This window comes from Macaca mulatta, chromosome 1 (genome assembly GCF_049350105.2).
Source record: "Macaca mulatta isolate MMU2019108-1 chromosome 1, T2T-MMU8v2.0, whole genome shotgun sequence".
NCBI lineage: Eukaryota > Metazoa > Chordata > Mammalia > Primates > Cercopithecidae > Macaca > Macaca mulatta.
The window spans coordinates 201126424-201146779 of record NC_133406.1 but is presented as its reverse complement, the minus strand read 5'-3'; the positions used below and the strand labels follow the sequence as shown (position 1 = coordinate 201146779).

At 50.3% G+C, this 20356-nt stretch overlaps 1 protein-coding gene and 1 long non-coding RNA gene across 3 annotated transcripts in view; one reads left to right on the top strand and one right to left on the bottom strand.

Annotated features, from left to right (window-relative positions):
• Positions 1-21: 21 nt before the first annotated feature.
• Positions 22-16170, top strand: LOC106997891 (uncharacterized). Of its 2 annotated transcripts, none has more exons than XR_013403781.1 (4): positions 22-404; positions 2972-3139; positions 3865-3987; positions 15676-16170. It is a non-coding gene; the product is annotated as an uncharacterized LOC106997891 (long non-coding RNA). The 2 variants fall into 2 exon arrangements; XR_001444191.3 differs by lacking the exon at positions 15676-16170 and adding an exon at positions 10583-11980 and having other exon boundaries at positions 53-404.
• NT5C1A (5'-nucleotidase, cytosolic IA) overlaps positions 11971-20356 on the bottom strand; it is a 21170-nt gene continuing 12784 nt past the window's right edge. The window contains exon 6 of the mRNA XM_001113402.5: positions 11971-20179. Within this exon, the coding sequence (XP_001113402.3) occupies positions 19814-20179 (366 nt within the window). The 3' untranslated portion in view covers positions 11971-19813. The remainder of the gene's footprint in view (positions 20180-20356) is intronic.

Below are 20356 nucleotides of genomic sequence, written 5' to 3'. Positions count from 1 at the left end.
GTCGGGCCCCGCCCCGGCCCCGCCCCGGCCCCGCCTCAGGGGCACCGCCGCCGCCCTTTCCCAGGGCCCTTTCCTGCGCCGCAGCCCCGGGCGCCCAGGCGCCCCTTCGCCCCCGCGGTGACGCGCCGCCGAGCCGTGGGAAGGCCCTGGGCGGTCGCCGCCTTCACCGACGGCTGGGAGGTCCGGCCGTGCTCCGCTGTCTCGGCTGCCGCGCGCTGGGTGGCCTTGGGCAGGTGCCCTGGGAAGCCCGGCGGGGAAGCCAGGAGTCCCCGTCTGTCCCTGGGTCACCTGGGCGCTGCTGGCCTGTAGAGGCGCCGCTTTGATGCCTGGGATTCCGCAAGGGTCAACCCCGCGCGCTCCTGCCTCCTGGTGTTCTGGAGGCAGCAGACACATCGTTTGTCGAGGTTAGTCGGGGTGGTTGGGGCCTGATCCTCAACAAGAATTCCCCAGCAGCTCCTCCATAGGGGCCCGAAGCAAGTGGAATAGTGTGGTGGGGGCAAGGGGAAGACACACTTCTGAGAGGTGGCAGTCACCCCCAAAAGGGACGGCTGAAGTTGTGGCCACAGCGTCTGAGAAAGCTGGGCTCTGGCCGAGGTCCCTAAAGGCCTGGCTTGGTGGCAGTGGTGGGTTGTCCCTGGGAATCAGTTCCCAGTTCCCAGTTCACCAGAGGTCGAGTTGTCCTGGGCGGCCAGGAGGCCAGGAGGCCAGGAAAGGGCTCCTTCTAGACGCTCTGGCAGGGCCTCAAAGTGGGAGAAGGAGAGGAAAAGAGGAGACACCCTCCAGCCTGTCTTCCTGGGGCCTCTGCTTCTGACAACACACCAACCTGTTCACTCAGGGAGGGCTCTAGCTGCCCTGTCCTTAGGGAGGGGGACTCGTGGGAAGTTCTCAGATTCCACCGGTCATCCTCAGGCGCCCAGTACCTCAGGGAAGCTCCCAAGGCTCCAGAGGAAGCTGCATGAGAGCATCCTGGAGGTGGACTTCTTGGGCAGGGAAGAGGAGATAGAGGAGGTCTTGGTGTGCTGGGTTAGACATGAGAGAAGTCTTCCTTTTTGCCCGCTACCAGGTCAGGCCCTGAGGGAAGTCACCCTTTCAAGTGGGAGAATGGGGTTGGTCATCTGAGAATAACTGTGCTTCCACCCCCACAGCAAGGCCTGCTTGCTGGGGGACACTTGATTACTTGATGGGAAAGAACGTTCCTGTGCCCCCTTCCACACACATCCACAGACACAACCAGGTGGCCAGGTATGCAAATACATACACACAGACAGACTTACAAATACATACTGGTAGGCGCAACTGTCATGAGCGATCAGTACCAGGAAGCCCTGGTGGTCGCCCCAGCCACAACTATGGACTCTCATTCCAAATGCCCTCAGTACTCACATCACTTCTGCAGGCACATGCCAGTCAGTGGAAACCTCAACCAACAGAGAAGTTGCACAATCCATGCACTACGCATTCCCTGGAAAGGCAGAAGTCAAGAAAGCCTCCTGGATGTCTGCCCTGTGTAACTGACTGAGATAGCAAAGATTGGAAGAAAAGCAGATTTGCAGGGGAAGGTCAAGGGCTCCGTGGTGGACATTTCATGTGAGATGTCTTGGATCATCAAAATATAGTGCACAGTTAAATAGAGGGTCTGGAGTTCAGAAAAGGGTCTCAGCTGGATATTAAATTTGGACGTCATTAGGTAATTGATGGCATTTAAAGCTATGGGAGCAGATGGGATCACTCAGAAAACGTGGATGGAGACAGAGCAGGAGCCTAGCTAAATACTTAACATTTGGTGAGCACTTATTATAAAACCTGAAACTATTCTAAGTGTTTTGTAAATATGAACTCATTTAATCCTTGACAACTCTATAAAGTAGTAATATTATAATCCCCACTTTACAAGTGAGAAACGACGGCTGAGAGGTAGAGTAACTCTACCTAAGGCCAACAGGCAATAAATGGAAGGGCTGGAATTTAACAAGGCAGTTCAGTTCCAGAGCCAAAACATTAGGCTTTATTACCTTACACAGCACTCCCCTTTCTTTTTAAAATAAAGACAAGGTTTTGCTCTGTCACCAGGCTAGAGTGTAGTGGTGCTGTCATAGCTCACTGAAACCTTGAATTCCTTGGCTCAGGTGATTCTCCTACCTTAGCTTCCCGAATAGCTAGGACTACAGGTGTATACCACCATGCTCAGCTAATTAAAAAAAATTTTTTTTGCCGGGCACGGTGGCTCATGCCTGTAATTCCAGCACTTTCGGAGGCTGAGGTGGGCAGATCACGAGGTCAGGAGATCGAGACCATCCTGACTAACACGGTGAAAACCCATCTCTACTAAAAATACAAAAAATTAGCCAGGTGTGGTGGCGGCCGCCTGTAGTTTCAGCTACTCGGGAGCCTGAGGCGGGAGAATGGCGTGAACCCGGGAGGCGGAGCTTGCAGTGAGCCGAGATTGCGCCACTGCACTCCAGCCTGGGCGACAGAGCGACTCTCCATCTCAAAAAAAAAAAAAAGCTGAGATTGCGCCACTGCACTCCAGCCTGGGCGACAGAGCGACTCTCCATCTCTTTTTTGGTAGAGATGAGATCTCACTATGTCGCCCAGGCTGGTCTCCAACTCCTGGGGCCAAGCAATCCTCCCACCTTGGCCTCCCAAAGTGTTAAGATTACAGGAGTAAGCCACTATACCCAGCCAATTATGCAGCTCTTAAACATTGTGATATATTATGTAGTACTGACCCTAGAGCTATGCCATCAATATAATAGCCACGAACCCCCTATGGCTATTAAGTACTTGAAATGTGACTGGTCTGAATTGCTATATGTGCAGTGAGTATGAAATACACACCAGAATTTTTTTAAGTGTCAACTATGTCATTGATATTTTTTGTTATGATTACATGTTGCAATGATAATATTTTATAAATATTGGATTAAATAACATATATTAGTAAAATTAACTTCCCTTGTTTTTTTTTTAGGTTTTTAAAAATGTGACTACTAGAAAATGTTAAACTGCTTATTCAGCTCCCATGATGTTCCTATTGGATGGTACTAATCTGGTGCAGGATTTCTTAACCTCGAGACTACTGGCATTTTGGGCCAGATCATTCTGTATTGTGCAGGGCTGTTCTGTGGATTGTAGAATGGTAAGCAACCTCCCTGACGTCTACCCACTGGAGGTCAGTTATACCCGCTCCAGTTGTGACCATCAGAAATATCTCCAGATAAAATACCAAATGTCCCTTGGGGGAGAAATCGCCCCCAGCTGGGAACCACTAGTCTGGAGAAACTCCAAGATTTAAAGGTTGTAGAAGAGAAAGAGCTGCCAGAGAAGACTGAAAGGGCAGTGGAGGAGAGTGGAGTGTGTGTGTGTGGGTGTGGGCAGGAGCCAAAAGAGTGTTTCAAGGACTTGGTCATGATCCTTTTAAATGCCAGTCAGATCATGTCACTTCCTGCTCAAAACCGTCCACATGCTTCACATCCCATTTGAAATAAAATGCCAACTGCTTACCATGCCCCATACACAGAATGGCTGTAATAACCTGGGCACCTACGAGAGTGAAAGGAGGCAATACTAATAATCATGCCAGGACAGTCCAGGGCACACTTGAGGTACCATCCCTTAAGCTCGGGCCCCTGCCCATCTCTCCAGCTTCATCCCCAACCACTTTCTGCCTTGTCCACCCACCCACGAGAGTCTTCTTGCCATTCGGATTGGGCCATTCTCACATTGCAGGGGCCAGAGCTTTGGGCGATGAACATATAGCAACACATATAATGTAATGTTAGTGATATTAATTGATGCTGTGAAATAAGATAAAGTGAGGTAGAGACATAGGGTAACTGGGGGATTGGTGGCTATTTTACTTAGGGGTCAGGAGATCCTCTCTGAGGATGAATCATTATGCAAAGACCCGAATGGAGAGAGGGAATCTGAGAAGATCTGAGGGAAGAGGATTCCAGGCAGAAGGAACAGCAAGTTGAAAGCCCTGAGGTAGGAACAAGCATGGAATATCAACGGAATGGTGATATGGTTTGGATCTCTGTCCCCATCCAAATCTCCTGTTGAATTGTAATCCCCAATGTTGGTGGTAGGGCCTGGTGGGAGGTGAGGGAGGTGGGTTTCTCATGAATGGTTTAGTCCCATCCCCTTGGTACTGTTCTCATGATAGTGAGTTTTCACGGATCTGATGTTTAAAGGTGTGTGGCATCTCCCCTGCTTCCTCTTTTGTTCCTGTTTTTGCCATGTGACGTGCCTGTTCAACCCCTTTTGCCTTTCACCATGACTGGAAGCTCCCTGAGGCCTCCCCAGAAGCAGTTGCTACTATGCTTCCTGTACAGCCTGCAGAGCCGTGAGCCAATTAAACCTCTTTTCTTCATAAGTTACCCTGAAACACAGGGAGGTTAAGTAACTTACCCCAAATCACACAGCTACTAAGTGGTAGAAATAGGATTCTACCCAGGCAGTCTGGCGCCAGAATTCATGCTGGTAACCACTGCATCCTGCATTAGAGCTGGGTGGACCAATCAGGAGACTCTTAAAATAGGCCAGGCAATAAGGACTGGGTTCCTGTCTGGGTGACTGAATGGATGAAGGTGATGAGCACCAATGGGAAACATTGGAGAAGGGAAGGAGCTCACTATGGACATGCTGTTTGTGAGACCTAGGGCACACCCAAGAGGAGAACCCAGGGAGAGGTCTGCGCTGGAGTAGAGATTTGGTGGCTGAAGACACGGGGTACATGACATAGCTGTCCCAAGGAGCTAGTGCAGATCCAGAAGGGAGGGGAACCTAGGCTAGGACCCTGGGAAACAATAACCAAAGATTCTCTGGGAAGGAGGAGAATCCTGCGAGAATGGAGCACCAGGGACCAAGGCAACCAAGAGCCAAGAAAAAGGGCTTGGTCACCAGTCCAGGGGCTCTAAGAGGAAAGAAGTGTGATCAGGAGGTCACAGATGCCTTGGGATGAATGAACAGAGGCAAGGGAGGCAGAGGCAAGGGCAGGATGCCATGGACTGGGAAGTGTCTGGGGTGGAGGGTTGCGGAAGCAGGTTTAAAAAGGGGGCACGTCAGCCAGGCACAGTAATAGCCTATAATAGCAGCTACTCAAGAGGTTGAGGTGGGAGGATCACCTGAGCCCGGGAGGTCAAGGCTGCAGTGAGCCTTCATTGCACCAGTGCGCTCCAGCCTGGGCAGCAGAGTGAGACCCCATCTCTAAGGGGAAAAAATAAACAGAAAAAAAGAGGGGCAGGTCCATGAGAGAGGGCACCCCACGCAACTCCAGGGACCAGTAGAGCCTCAGGAGGAATTTGCTCACTGATGGAAAGGGAGTCAGAAGTAAGGAAAAGGGTGAGAGGCCCAGGAGTAGCAGGCACCCTCAATCCAAAGGGAGGGAGGATGAGACGGGCCCTCTATTCTACCCTCTGCTCCTTTCTCTCTGTCCCAGAGCTGAGCGAGCTGGAGATTTTCAGTGATGAGTTTCAGTTGCAGCAATACTTTCTCTATCACTGAGCCCACACTAGGTCAGCCCCGTCTGCTCTCGAGGCTGGTATTCACATCACTAAACTGATATGGCCTGGGCTCTGAACGGTTGGCTTGCACATAGACTATACACTGGAACAGGATTCCAGAGACCACTGCTGGGCAGGCACCGAGCCTCTAACTGCTGCATGGTGGAGGTATCTGGGGGGTCTCAGAGGAGATGATTGGCACGGAGATGCCCAGGGTGGTGGTTCGCGGTTATTAATTGTGGAATAGTTTATGTCTGTCCTGGCCCCTAGAAAAACAGCAGAAACATACAAGGACTTTCCCGGCCCATGGCCCAGGATGAAGTAGGGGGAAGAAGGGGCCTGGAGCACTCAGGTGCCACTCAGTCTTCCCTCTGCAGGACCTTGTCCTGACTTTGAGCCTAGCGACACTGAGACCCAGAGAGGGACAGAAACATCCCCAGGGCCACACAGTGAGACAGAAAGTGAGCCAGGACAAGTGTGGCCTTTTCGTGCCTTGGTTTTCTCATCTGTAAAATGGGATGATACCAAAGCCACTCGCTGTACAGGGTTGTTGTGAGGGTTAAGTGAGGTAAGATGTAGATAGCAATGCCTGCTGTGGAGAATGGGTGCTCTAATGTTATATTTGGGTTCGGCCTCTGTCTCCATCCACTCTCTCCCTAGGTGGTTCACCTACTCCCTGGCTTTTCCTTCTGTGAGCAAACGATTCGCTAATTTATATCTCAAATACAGACTTTTTTTCTCAGGTTCAGACCCATAGATCCAACTGCCCAGTCGTTTTCCTTACACTTATGTTGGTCCACCCACATGGCAAGACCTAGCCGGGGTGTGCTGGGCCTGTCCTGGACCTCTGCAAGCTCTCTGTGCCACACCCAGATGTCAGGCACCCCATCACCACTTTCCTGTTCCCTGTTCCATCCTGAGAACAGTCTGAGTCTCCTTGCTTCCCCCTCCCCCCACCCCCTGCTCATCCCAGGCCCTTCCTGTCCTCCCCTTGCCCTCCTCCCCCGCTCCTCTGGGACCCATCGGGCGCTCACTTTCCACCTCCACAGCTGCTGCCACAGCTGGTCACTGACGGAATGTGCAGCTGCTGGGAGCCACATGTGCAGAGCAGGCGGCACACAAGCTACCCCTGGGGCTAGCGAGGGTGGGGGCTGGGACCATCTGTCTGTGTCTGTCTGTCTATAACACACACATGCATGTACACCCACACACTTCCAAGCTCCTTCTCTAAGTAAGGTGATAAACATGTTGGTTTGGTTCCCTTCCCTGTCCCTGGGCTGCAGAGTTCATGCTCTACTTATCTGGGCCCCTGAGAGCAAAGCAGCTGGGCTGGCCCTGCTGTCTTGAAGCTTATACACCCCCACCCCTACATTCAGGCAGTACAAGTCCCGCAGGAGCCACGCAGGGGCGGAATGGCAGACTGGGTGTTCAGAGCCTCCCTAGCTTTCCCAGGCCCTGGAGGGTGGCCCACCATGGAGGAAGCCAGAAGCTTCAGGCACATTCCAGAGTCCCCTTGGCAGCACCCAGAGGCTCTGGAGGCGTGGCAGCCTGTGGGCAGGGCCAGCAGCATCTGTCCTGGTTCCCACACTCTGGCCTCTCTGGAATCTTGCATATTTCTCTTCCGTGTGTGCGTGATGTCAGCAGGACAAGGATACTGGGGGAGGTGGGAGGGGAGGGACTGAGCTTCCTGAAGTCAGATGGCCATGGGTGTGGGGGTGGGAGCTGGGGGTGGGAGCTGGGGGAGGGCCTGGTCCCTGCCATTGGGCACACAGTGCGAAGAGGACGCCCTGGCCTCTAGCTCCCGGGCCTGACCCAGAGGGACAGCTGCTGCAGGCTGTTGGGTAATCATGCTCCTTGCAGCAGGTTCTCTCGAAGGAGATGTGAGTTATGCACTCTCCTGGCAGCCACAGAGGGTACATGTTTTGCAGCATCACCCAGCAAGCAGGTAACAAGTTCATAGCCTTGGGCTGTGGCTATATTATTCTCACATTGGGATGAGCTTTATACCACTTGGAGCTTCATAGGGCTTCTAAGGGGAACTTTGCCAGAGGAATGAAAGAATGAAGATTCATGGGTAGGTAGGCGCAGCAAACCACCGTGGCACTCCTTTACCTATGTAACAAACCTAGGCTGGGCGCAGTGGCTCACGCCTGTAATCCCAACACTTTGGGAGACCGAGATGGTTGGATTACCTGAGGTCAAGAGTTCAAGATCAGCCTGACCAACATGGTGAAACCCTGTCTCTACTACAAATACAAAATTAACTGGGTGTGGTGGTGCATGCCTGTAATCCCAGCTATTTGGGAGGCTGAGGAAGGAAAATCACTTGAACCCAGGAGGCGGAGATTGCAGTGAGCCGCACTCCTGGGTTCAAGTGGCACTGCAATCCAGCCTGGATGGCAGAGCAAGACTTGGTCTCAAAAATAAAACCCCCCAAAACCCTGAACATTCTGCACATGTATCCCGAAACTTTAAATTAAATTTTAAAAAAAGAATGAAGATTCAAATTGCTATGGTCTGAATATGCCTCTCCAAAATTAATATGGTGAAACCTAATCACCAATGTGATGATATTAGGAGGTGGGGCCTTTGGGGGGTTATGAGATCATGAGGGTGGAAGTCCATGAATGGGATTAGTGTCCTTATAATTAGTGTCCTTATAAAAAAGGCCCCAGGCCAGGTGTGGTGACTCACGCCTATAATCCCAGCACTGGGAGGCCGAGGCGGGCTGATCACCTGAGGTCGGGAGTTCGAGACCAGCCTGACCAACATGGAGAAACCCCGTCTCTACTAAAAATACAAAAATTAGCTGGGCGTGATGGCGCATGCCTGTAATCCCAGCTACTCAGGAGGCTGAGGCAGGAGAATCACTTGAACCTGGGAGGCGGAGGTTGCAGTGAGCCAAGATGGCACCACTGCATTCCAGCCTGGGCGACAAGGGCGAGACTTCACCTCAGAAATAAATAAATAAATAAATAAATAAATAAATAAATATTAAAAAAATAAAAGAGGCCCTAGAGAGCTAGCTCACCCCTTTCACCATTTGAGGACACAGCTAGAAGGTACCATATATGAACCAGGAAGGGGGACCTCACCAGACGCCAAATCTACCAATGCCTTGATCTTGGACTTCACAGCCTCTAGAACTTTGAAAAATAAGTTTCTGCCGGGCGCGGTGGCTCAAGCCTGTAATCCCAGCACTTTGGGAGGCCAAGACGGGCGGATCACGAGGTCAGGAGATCGAGACCATCCTGGCTAACACGGTGAAACCCTGTCTCTACTAAAAAATACAAAAAACTAGCCAGGCGAGGTGGCGGGCGCCTGTGGTCCCAGCTACTCCGGAGGCTGAGGCAGGAGAATGGCGTAAACCCGGGAGGCGGAGCTTGCAGTGAGCTGAGATCCGGCCACTGCACTCCAGCCTGGGCGACAGAGCCAGACTCAGTCTCAAAAAAAAAAAAAAAAAAAAAAAAAAAGAAAAATAAGTTTCTGTGATTTATAAGCCACCCTGTTTATGGCATTTATGTTTATGTAGCAACTCAAATGAGCTAGGGCACAGATTAAGTCAGGTGAAATGTGGTGTTTCAGAGGGAATGGCACTGAATTTAGAGAAATAGCCTGGCATTCAGTTTCCTTTCTGAACCTAATTGTGTGTGTGCTCAGACACGTCACTTCCCCTCTCTAAGACTTAGTTTCTTCCTCTGCAAGATGTGGATGAGAATATTTCACTCGTGCCTCCCCTGCCCAGAACAGAAAACAGTGGAGTGAGGGGAACCAGTATTTTTTGGCTCTGTAAGAAACAGATGGTTCTGCTTCTTAGGGAGGTCCCCATTAAAACCACTCCTCAAATGTATCCCCCAGAGGAACTCAAATGACAGAAGATGATTTGTACTACCCTGAGGTTCAGGGGGACATAGCTCAAGCAAACTTAAGTGTAAGCTCAACATTTCTTTTGTGCGTTTTATCTGTAAAATAACATGAGAGAGTCAGTATAATGTAGTGCTTAAGAGACACGCTCTGGGCCGGGCATTGTGGCTCACGCCTGTAATCCCAGCACTTTGGGAGGCTGAGGCAGGAGGATCATAAGGTCAGGAGATCGAGACCATCCTGGCTAACATGGTGAAACCCTGTCTCTACTAAAAATTCAAAAAATTAGCCAGGCGTGGTGGTGGGCGCCTGTAGTCCCAGCTGCTGGGGAGGCTGAGGCAGGAGAATGGCATGAACCGGGGAGGCAGAGCTTGCGGTGAGCCGAGATTGCGCCACTGCCCTCCAGCCTGGGCACACAGGGAGACTCCACATCAAAAAAAAAAAAAAAAAAAAAAAGAGACACTCTGGAGCCAGACAACTTGAGTCTAAATAAAGCTCTGCCACTTATTAGCTGTGGACCTTGAATTAGTTACCTTACCTCTCTGAGCCTCAGTTTCCTCATCTGTAAAATGGGGATAATAAGGGATAATAATAGTATTTACCTCATAGGGTTGTTGTGATAATTAAATGAATGTATAAAGTGTTTAGAACCGAGTCTATTCCATTCACTATTATGATGTGAATTTGTAATTTTATTCTTTGAGTTACTTGTTTATAAAAATAATGTTTCCTTTTTTTTTTTTGAGATGGAGTCTCGCTCTGTCACCCAGGCTGGAGTGCAGTGGCGTGATCTTGGTTCACTGCAACCTCCACCTCCTGGGTTCAACCAATTCTCCTGCCTCAGCCTCCTGAGTAGCTGGGACTACAAACACATGCCACCATGCCCAGCTAATTTTTGTATTTTTAGTAGAGATGGGGTTTCATCATGTTGGCCAGGATGGTCTCAATCTTCTGACCTCGTGATTCACCTGCCTTGGCCTCCCAAAGTGTTGGGATTACAGGCTTGAGTCACGGCTCCCAGCCAAAAATAATGTTTCTTTAAATGACCTATGGGCAAATAAAACTGGCTACTAGTAAGCACAAGAGAAAAACAGAACACATAGGCCTCAGGTCATGGATGAGCTTTGCAAGTTGAAAAGGGAGTGCACACAGGAGGAGAAAGAATTATGTATGTGATTTCTTTATCTGGTTACTACTTTGTTTTTTTGTTCCAGCTCCAAGCCACAGTCACATCTGGATCACATCATGGGGCTTTTATTCCCAAATCCAGTCCAAGACCATGTCAGAAAGCAGAGGATTCATTTATGGCACCAGAGGCTGGGGCTGATATACAAGGCCTAGGAAGGAGGGGGTGTTGGGATGCCGCCCTTCCCCGACCCCTGCCTTTCCCTCATCTTGGACATGGGCCACTGGTTATAAAACAGGGCAAATAGCCCTGGGACCACTGGCCTTACGGACATAATAAAAATTTTACCATGAGACTAAGACATCTCAGAACAGTTTCGATGATGTCCCCAAGTAGGTGACTCCAAGGCCCCTGAAGGAATGTTGGACAGGAGGTGTGAGGAAGGAAGTAGATGAAGAATCATATTTCTCTCCATCCTTGGTGACTGGGTGGGGACAGGTGGGAAACTGAGGGGACTTCAGGTTGGAGAATCCAGGAGAAACATTCAAGTCTAGTCTTACCACTGGGCAGAACGGTTAACATAATGTTGGGGGCCCCAGGTGTACCAGACTGATGGAGGTATAATAATATGTGGTAGCCAACCGCCAAGATGGCCCCTAATCATCTCCACTTCCTGATATTCACCTCCTTGGGTAGTCCCCTCTCACCTTCTAACAGGGTTTGTCTGTGTGACCAATGGAATATGCTAGAAGTGATGACATGTCACTTCCAAGGCTAGGTCATAAAAAATGGTCTGGCTTTTGCCTTGCTCTCTCTTGGATTACTCACTCTCAGGGAAGCCAACAGCCATGTCATGAGGACACTCAGGTAACATTGTGGCGAGGAACTCTGGTCATCTGCCAACAGCCATGTGAGTGAGCCATCTTGGAGGCAGCTCCTCCAGCCCTAGGCAAGCCTTCCATTGACTGCAGCTCCACCTGGCAGCTTGACTACAACCTCACGAGAGGCTCTGAATAAGAACCACCCAGCAAAGCCACTCTTGGATTCCTGCTCTGCAGACACTTTGAGGGGCAGGAAGATCCTGGAGTGTAGGAAGACCCTGGGGTGCAGGAAGAAGAATGATGTGAGGGTTGGAGTCTGAGTTATCCCCTTCTTCCTTCATCTTACATCCTGTCTTTTCTTTTCTTCCCCCACTCCATCCCCACCCTTGGTGGTTCCAGATGGGAACACCGAGTCCATGTGAGGAGCCCTGTTGGGAGAAGCTTGCCTTCTGATGGTCTCAGGCTGCTCTCCATTGCGGAATCTCCCCTCAAGGTGGTCTTCATGTGGTGGAACAGATTCTACAGAAAGACCCCAGCTCTAATGGATAAATCGGGTCCCAGGCCTGCTCATTACCCACATCACCATTAGCATTTCATGAGGGGCCATATGCCAGTTTGTGAATACAATTATGGGGAAAAAACAAGACAATGTAAGTTAATTAAAACCCTCTCCATTTATTTGAATGCCTTTTAAGAAGCAGAAGCACATGTGGTAAAATTAAGATATAGGACATGCATGAGAAGTGACAGGGACCCACACTGACAAGCACTCAGCACCCTTTATCATGTGACCAGGTAAATGCTACAAAGAGCCAGACAGCTCTGGATCGATGGGGTGTGCTACTAGCAGGCCAAAGAGGGCAAAGCTGGGACAAGTACAAGCAGTCTTATCCCCAGACAAGGGGAGTCACAAAGATGAAGAAACACATGCTCTAACCATTTACGGAGGCACTTAGGTTTATCATAACAAACAATCTGGAGAGGTTGGGTGATGAGGAAGACTGAGGCAGCAAATGCTATCAAAGCAAAGGGCTTCTGACAGGTAGATACAAGCAACACTATGCGTACAGTTTCATTTTTCATCGTGTTCTATATTAGAGGTTACTGACATGCTCTCAAGTAGAAACCAGAAGTTAAGTATATATGCACTATTACTTTAATAAAGAAGTTTGTAGGCCAGGTGTGGTGGCTCACGCCTGTGATCCCAGCACTTTGGGAGGCAGAGGCTGGCAGATCACCTGAGGTCAGGAGTTCGAGAGCAGCCTGGCCAATATGGTGAAACCCCATCTCTACTAAAAATACAAAAAATTAGCTGGGCGTGGTGGTGGGCACCTGTAATCCCAGCTACTCGGGAAGCTGAGGCAGGAGAATTGCTTGACCCCAGAAGGCGCAGGTTGCAGTGAGCCAAGATTGTGCCACTGCACTCCAGCCGGAGCGACAGAGCAAGACTCCATCTCAAAAAAAAAAAAAAAAAAAAAAAAACTTTGTACATATGCAGTTTTGAACACACAAAGGCTGAACTAGATCATCTCTGAGGTCTCTTAAAGATCCAACAGTGAGAATCTGAGTGTAATATCCTCAGACTCTCAGTGACTTGGGTCTTAAAAACCCAAGTCTCTGGGCCTGGGCCAGTGGATGCAAACTGGAGATCCGAGGGCCTGATCTCGCCTACAGAATATGTTTTATTTGGCCCGGATGGTGTTTTCTAAATTCAAAATAGTTGTCAGCATTTAAACGACCAGATTCCCAGCTTCTCTTCAAAAATGGGGTGGGCTATCTGGCAATCTCAGGCCACATTCCCATGTGGCAGCAACCATGGCAGACCACAGTGTTCTCCATTCTCACTGAAGACCTGGCTTAATCCTCTCCACTCATTTATGTTTCCTGCTTGGCCTCTGTAGGCACTGGGGTTTGTGACCCCGGCCCAGGCATCCAGTCTTGGGTGACCTCAGTGATTTTCTTGGTGGCTTCTTTGCGGCAGCTAGCTACAAGACTAACCTTGAGGCCTTTACCTAATTCCGTGGCAGATGGCCATGAAGGCATATATTCACCCACAGGCCAGGAGTGTGGGAGTCAGTGACCCCAGTCTTCACAGCTTTGGTTTGCCTTACAGAGGCTTTCACTTTGCAAAGATGAGTAACTGCAAAGTTCCCAGACACATTTCACTTTTATAAATGAAATTCCAAAGGCCTCTAGGGGATGGCCCATCAGGGAGATACTTCCCAATCAAGGTCAATGGTAAGTCACTTCTGGGCCACATTAGAACACTCAAGCAGAGGCAGGAATCTTTGTCTAGGTTGGGCAGGGCTGGTGCGGGGAAGGAAGGCAACTTTCCTAGCCATGGCCATGAGATGACCAGGGCATCTGTATACAATTGGCAGGTTGTGCAGGTGTCTAAGAGGTACCACCCTCTAGATTTTTGCAGTGCATAATCTGCCCAACTGGACATGTTGGCCTTGGCACTGTTAGGGGGAGGGAAGAAACAAATGGAGATGATGAGGCAGGTATAGTCAAAAGGGTTGTCCTTACACAGATTCTACCACTTCCTTCCCAAGGCTCAGGAGTAGGGGTAGGAGGCAGAGGGTTAGGAGCCAAGATTTTCTTGGCCAGAGGTTGGGGACTGGTCTCAATGGCCCCCAAGCTGCACATATGCAAATACCCATGTTACGAAGGAAATGGGTGCAGCTATTCTAGGGCTGGCCATCAGTATGTGGGTCCCAGGACACTCAGTTAACAGAGATAACCATCTGTACGCATAGTGAGTACACACACACACACACACAGAGTCGTTGGCTGAGATGTCTGGCCCATTACACACACCCACATAAATACATGTACGTGTACGATTTTTATCCTGTTGCACAAACTTATGTGTGTGCATACATACACACAATCACAGTAATTGTCGGCAAGAGCAATCGGCTGTCACTCGGGCGTGTTTAGCAAACATTTCCAGAGCACCTGAAGTCGTTTTTGGCTGGCTGGAGCTAACGGTGGGGAGAGTCCAGCACCGCACTAAGTCACAAGGAGAGAAAAGGAAATCAGTGGGTAGAATCATTTGACTACTGCCAGCAGCTGTGTGCCGGCCTGCAGTGCCACCTACTGGCAGAAAGGAGGTGGTTGCGTGTTTTGCTTTAAGACTGGATAAAACCCATGGCCCGCGAAGCTGCCGGCCACACCGTACTATTCATCTACCTCCTTGTGTTCTACCCGAGTCAGGTGAGACTCTGGCATCCTCAGAGTTGTGTCATATCCTCAGAGGATGAACATTCCGGACCTTGCATGCCTCCTGGATAGCAAAACCCAACGCCAATAGGGATGGCAAAATAGGTTTCATCGTTCACACCAGCTCCAGCCCACTGGTAGTGGCTGCCTGGAATGCTGGATACAGAAAGATTCTGAGACCCAGTCTGGGCTTGGTGGAGAAGAGTATCATGATGGCACAGCGACAGCAATGATGGCTGTAGATGGGGCATCTTCCATATGCTCCGTTCTTTCTGTGGATCCCGGAAGCCTGGTAAATCTCTTAACTTGCAGAGTCCTAGAATTCTCCTGATCCACAATTCCATTATGAGGGGTATTTGTGTTTATTGCTCACATGCCTTCAAGCCACAATAAACTGCCACTCCAGCTGTTACAGGAGTTTTCTCTCGCCCATGATCAGTAACTTCTGAACCGGCTGAAGTCCTCATGGGACCCTCTTCACGACAGACTTGTTCTTGCTTTCACAGAAAGTACATGGATGACCTTGTTGGCTCGGAGCCTCTGACATCAACACTGAGCACTTCAAGCTATCCAAAACTCATGTTTAGCTAATAATGCCCATCCACCTACCAGGCTCATCATTGCCTAAGAGGCCTCATGAGGAAATGAGTCGGGAATACAAAGCCATGCTGGACAGCCAGCTGGGCTCATCCCCAGCCAAGGGCCCTGCTCCTGCCCTCTCACTCATCAGCTTGGGAGAGCACACCCAAGTCAAATCAGTGCATCGACAAAACTGCAAATTATCATGAACCATAGGTCGCTTGAAAATAGTCAAAACTTGGAATCTTCAGATGGGCACGGAGCCCCCATGTTCCTTCCCCTCGGCAGTGGAGCCAACCTCCACCCACAGATGCATAGGTGGATGTGACCTGGCTCGTCCCACTGAGGCGTCAGCCAGGCTGTCTGCCTTAGCCCAGAGGTCCGCACATTTTTCTGTAAAGGGCCAGATAGTAAACATTTTTAGCTTGCAGTCTCTGTTGCAACAATTCAACTCTGCCGTAGCAGTGCCAAATCAGTCATAAACATAGGTAAACAAATGGGCATGGCTGTGTTCTAATCAGTTTCTTAATTCTTTATCTTTCTCTTTTCTTTTTAGATGGAGTCTCACTCTGTTGCTAGGCTGGCGTGCAGCGGCGTGATCTCGGTTCACTGCAACCTCTGCCTCCCGGGTTCAAGCGATTCTCCTGCCTCAGCCTCCTGAGTAGCTGGGACTACCGGCATGCACCACCACACCCAGCTAATTTTTGTATTTTTAGTAGAGATGGGGTTTCATCATGTTGGGCAGGATGGTCTCGATCTCTTGAACTTGTGATCCACCCGCCTCAGCCTCCCAAAGTGCTGGAATTACAGGCGTGAGCCACCACGCCTGGCCCTAATCAGAGTTTCTTTACAAAAACAGGTGATGGGTCAGATCTGGCCCATGGGCCCAGAGTTTGCCAAACTCTGCATTAGCCCAAAACAGGGGTCTTCACACTGGGTTTCTCAGAACTTGGGATTGTTTGAAAGTGCTTCCAGGTGTTTGCAAATGTTTGGCTCTAATTTAAATTATTTTTAGCTTTTTAGGAAGTTATAATAAAAGCATCCACTCAAATGTATTCCAGCATTTCACCATGCAGGAAATCAACATGTTAACTGTTGGGTAAGTAAACTCCTTTAGTGAAGACCTCAGAATGGAGTTTCTCTGGCTATCTCCATGCCTATGTATGAGCAGTATGACAAAATGGTTGAAAACCTGGGTCCTAGCATCAGATGGACATGAGTTTGAGTCCCAGCACTGCCACTTACTAGCTCTATGGCTTTGGGCAAGTTACTTTACCTCCCTAAACCAGCATGGCCAGGACACCACAAAACAGAGTAGACACTGGCCATAGTGCCACCGCGGCCTCCTGGAGGCTGCATTGTGGGAAAAGGGAGCGTTCACAGTGGAAGGGTCAGCTGAGACCACGAAGAGACATTCAGGGGACTCAGCGCAGCATTATTTACCAACTGGTATGGAGGTATTTCAAGATTTTAGTCATCAGTTTGGCTGTACTGGTGCACACAAATTGAGTGTCATTATAATGCCAAATCCATCTTGGCTTTGAACTTCTTGCTAGCTTCTGGTTTTTTTCTGGCATATTCTGATATATCCCCACTACTCTGATTGGGCTCTCAGATAGGAGAGGGGGATGTTTTGCAACTGGCTGAGCAGTCTCAGTGCTTAGTAACAGGGCCTTCAGTTTTCAGCTAAGCAGCAGTCCCATTGGCTCTGGGATTTTGCTGGCAGGCATCTCCTGGAACCAGTGTTCTGCAGGGCTTGTTGGGGAAGTGGTGCTCTCAGCTAAAGGGGTCCAGTGTTTCAGAAGCCATGGCTGCTCCGCCTCAGTGCTGCATTCCCTGGTTAGGCCTGGGACTTTGGTGCTCTCCTGGCTTTTTAATTTCCTGGTGACATGACACTCAGTGTTCCTCATCCCTGGGCACCTCCTCACCTCTAAGACAATCAGGAGGCCCGTGTAACTGCTGCCTGAGACTGCCGCCGCAGATTTCTATTCCAGCGACTGAAAGCTTTCTTCCAGGCCTGAGATGCTCATTTGTGATTTCAATAATAGAATTTAGACTCTTAGTGTTTTCTCCATTGCCCAGGGCTGTCTGTGTCTATTAATGATGGCTCCAGTGAAATCCATGGCTTTTGCTGCACCTTATCTTTCTGCTTCCAGCATCATATTTTCCTGCTTCCTGAGAGACATGGAGTCATCAGTGGTGTTCATCACCAGGCCCTGGGGGCAAGACCACACAGGTCCCAGAATCCCTGCAGTTTATCTTAATTAGGTGACATCTGGTGCTGCCTCCAGTGCACAGGTCCACCCTGGTCAGGCAGCCTGTTGCCATGCTGTGAGCCTGGGCTGTGCCCGGCCTTGTAGGCTTCTTGCAGTCACTAGTTCTGTGAGCCTTGGAGGCTCTTCCACGGGGGTGATGCTGACCCCTGGCAGTGAGGAGAGGGCCTTTCTGCGGTTCAGCCAAGAATGAAGGTGACTCAGGGGCTCAGCTCCCTCCTTCACTTCTTTTTTGTTTCCTTGAGGTTGTCCTTGGCCCTCACGGTACCTCTGTCTAGGCTTGGAGCTCTGGAAGTAGAGACAATCCTGGTCTTCTGCCCCCAAGGCCGCCTCTGTTAGCCAGAAGGATCCTGGCTGTGCAGTGGAAATGACCTCGTGCAAAGACATCATCATATGCCCTTCTAGGGGCAATAATGCCACTGTCCCCTGATAAAGCAGTCACTGTGGGTGTCTGTCCTAGTCACTCCACACAGTCATACCATTCCTCCCTGGGACCAGCTTCATGGAGACCTCTGACAATGACAGCAGAAGCCCAGCCCACCCTTCTGGCCCAAATCGTTGCTCATTTTGAGAACCACCTCTGCCTTCTCACTTTGTTCTCCTTCCTGGAATATCTTTCTGCATCTCTTACCCTGCCCCACACTGCACAGAACCCATTCAGACCCCGAGCTGAGTCCCCAGAAGGTCAAAGATCAAAAACCCCAGGGTGCTCTCCTCCCCCATTTCCTGCCACCATACCTCCAGGCTCCTGCCCCTCTCATGACACTTCTGGTTTTCTTTACAAAGTGCTTGCTCATGACTAGGATTCCTCCTAGAAGCCTGGCAATCAGTCCACACACAGATGTCTGCTCACCCATTCCGTCTTCCTGGGGACCAGCCATTGGTGCTTCTACCCTCCCTTCGGAGAGAGCCGGGGATGCTCAGCAAAGGAGGAGGCTGACTCATCAAGTGGTGAGAGTTCTCTGAAAGTGGTGAAGAAGGGGCCGCGGGGGCTCCTGCAGATGTGGAGGATCCGCTGATGCATTTCATGGGGAGGTCATCTCATCCTGGAAGCCCTTGCACAGCATCCAGTGATGGAGAGCTCATTACCTCCAAAGACAGCTCTGACTGGCCTTCCACTCACAATCCCATAGCTGGAGAAGTTTGCTGGTGCGCATTTCAGCTCCTTCCTCTCCAAGCGTCACTTTGTCAGTACCCTTTGTCTCACACCAGACCTCCTGACACCTCCCACTTCACCCCAGGTAGCACCTCACCCTGGGGCTCAGCCTGGACAACCGCCTACCTCATCCACTGCACTTTCTTCCCCGAGAATTGGGGCCACAACAGTAGACACTGATGCTCTGCCCCGTTCCCCACCGGCAGAGCTGTTCAACAAGATGCAATAGCTGGGGGAGTGAGGGTGGTGGAAGTGAGGGTCTTGGCAGGCAGGAGCAACTGAACTTTGGCTCAAAGCAAGAGCAAAGGAAACACTGAGCAGGCAGCTACTAAAGCTCCTCCCCAGGAAGAGCCTGCAGTGCCCCCTGCTGGCTGGAGGAGAGTTTGTATGCATGTTCAATTCACTCCCCTTGCTTCCTGGGCTGAGCCCTGATGACCATTCAGGTTAGAGAATCACAGGAGCAGGTAGGTCATCTTGTCCAGTGGTTTCAAAATGTGTAAAATTATAGATAGAGTTACTGGGGGCGATTTTGCATTTTGTCCATTTGACAGAGGCCTCTGAGCTGAAGGACACATGGGGAGTGAAATCCAGCCTCTATCCTGCTAACTAAGCTGTGTACCCCAGCATGAGACTGGGTCAGGCCAGAGGAGGGGCTGTCTTTTTGTTCTTCATTCACCTAGACAGTGTCCTTTTGTAATCTGCACAAAGGTGCCATACATACCAGCAGCAGCACTGACATAAAACGCTTCCTTCTAAGAGGGCGATCTTAAAGAACCAAGCTTCTTTGGCTAAAAGGGAGCTTGAAAACCACCCAAAACATGGGGAAACTGGGGCCCATGAAGGGCAGGGATTACCCAAAGTCATGCAGTTAATTCCAGGACAGAGCTTAGAAGCCAGATCCACTCTCTCCCATAGCAGTGTTCTTTCCACCACATTGAGTTAGTTTTCATTCTAAGTCCCTTTTGAGAAATCCTGGCTTCTCTGACCCTCCCTCTCTCAGACCCATTAACTTCCCCCTGAAATCCAGCTACTCTGCACAATCCTACTGTCCTACTCAGGATCATGGCACAGAATTTGCCCTAAAGGAGGGATGTTGAGAATGCCAGTTCCGTCTGCATAATTTCCTACAAGTACATCACTCATAGGGATGCGGGCAGACAGGCAGAAGCACAGAACAGTGAGAAACTAGAGGGATCTACCAGAGGACGTGTCGAAGTATTTCAGGGAGCCTGGAGCAATGTGGATCAGTAAAGCTGGTGGTTCAGCTACTGTGCAGATGGGGCCTGCTTTGCAGGTGCAGTCCGCCGGGGTGTCTGTGCCACGCCATAAGGCACATGGGCGGCCACAGTGCCCATCTCCTGAGCACCAGCCACATGGAACATCTGGTCATCAAAGAAGATGTGTGGGCGGATCTTCTCTAGGAGGGGGCCCTTGGGCGCTCCAGCGAGGAACAGGGCTTCATCTGTCTCCAGGCCCCAGCTGCGCAGGGTCTTGAGAGCCCGGGCCCCAGAACTGGCTGCACTGCGTGCTGTCACCAAGTAGGTACGAATTGGGCACTCCAGCCGTAGGCCTTTGGAGTAGAACTTCTTCTGCAGCCTACCCAGTGCCTCCAGAAAGCCCTTTAAGGGGCCCTATGAGAAGGCAAGGGGAACACTGTTAGCTCTACCACCTCCCAAATATTTGCCCCCTGCTCTCCCTAAAGCACTAGTGTCTTGTTTGGTGTGAAAAGTTCAGGATCCCTCAATCTTTCAGTTAGTTCTGCTCATGCCTGCTTATGCTGCTGTGTGCGCCAGTGGGGCTCCAGTCAG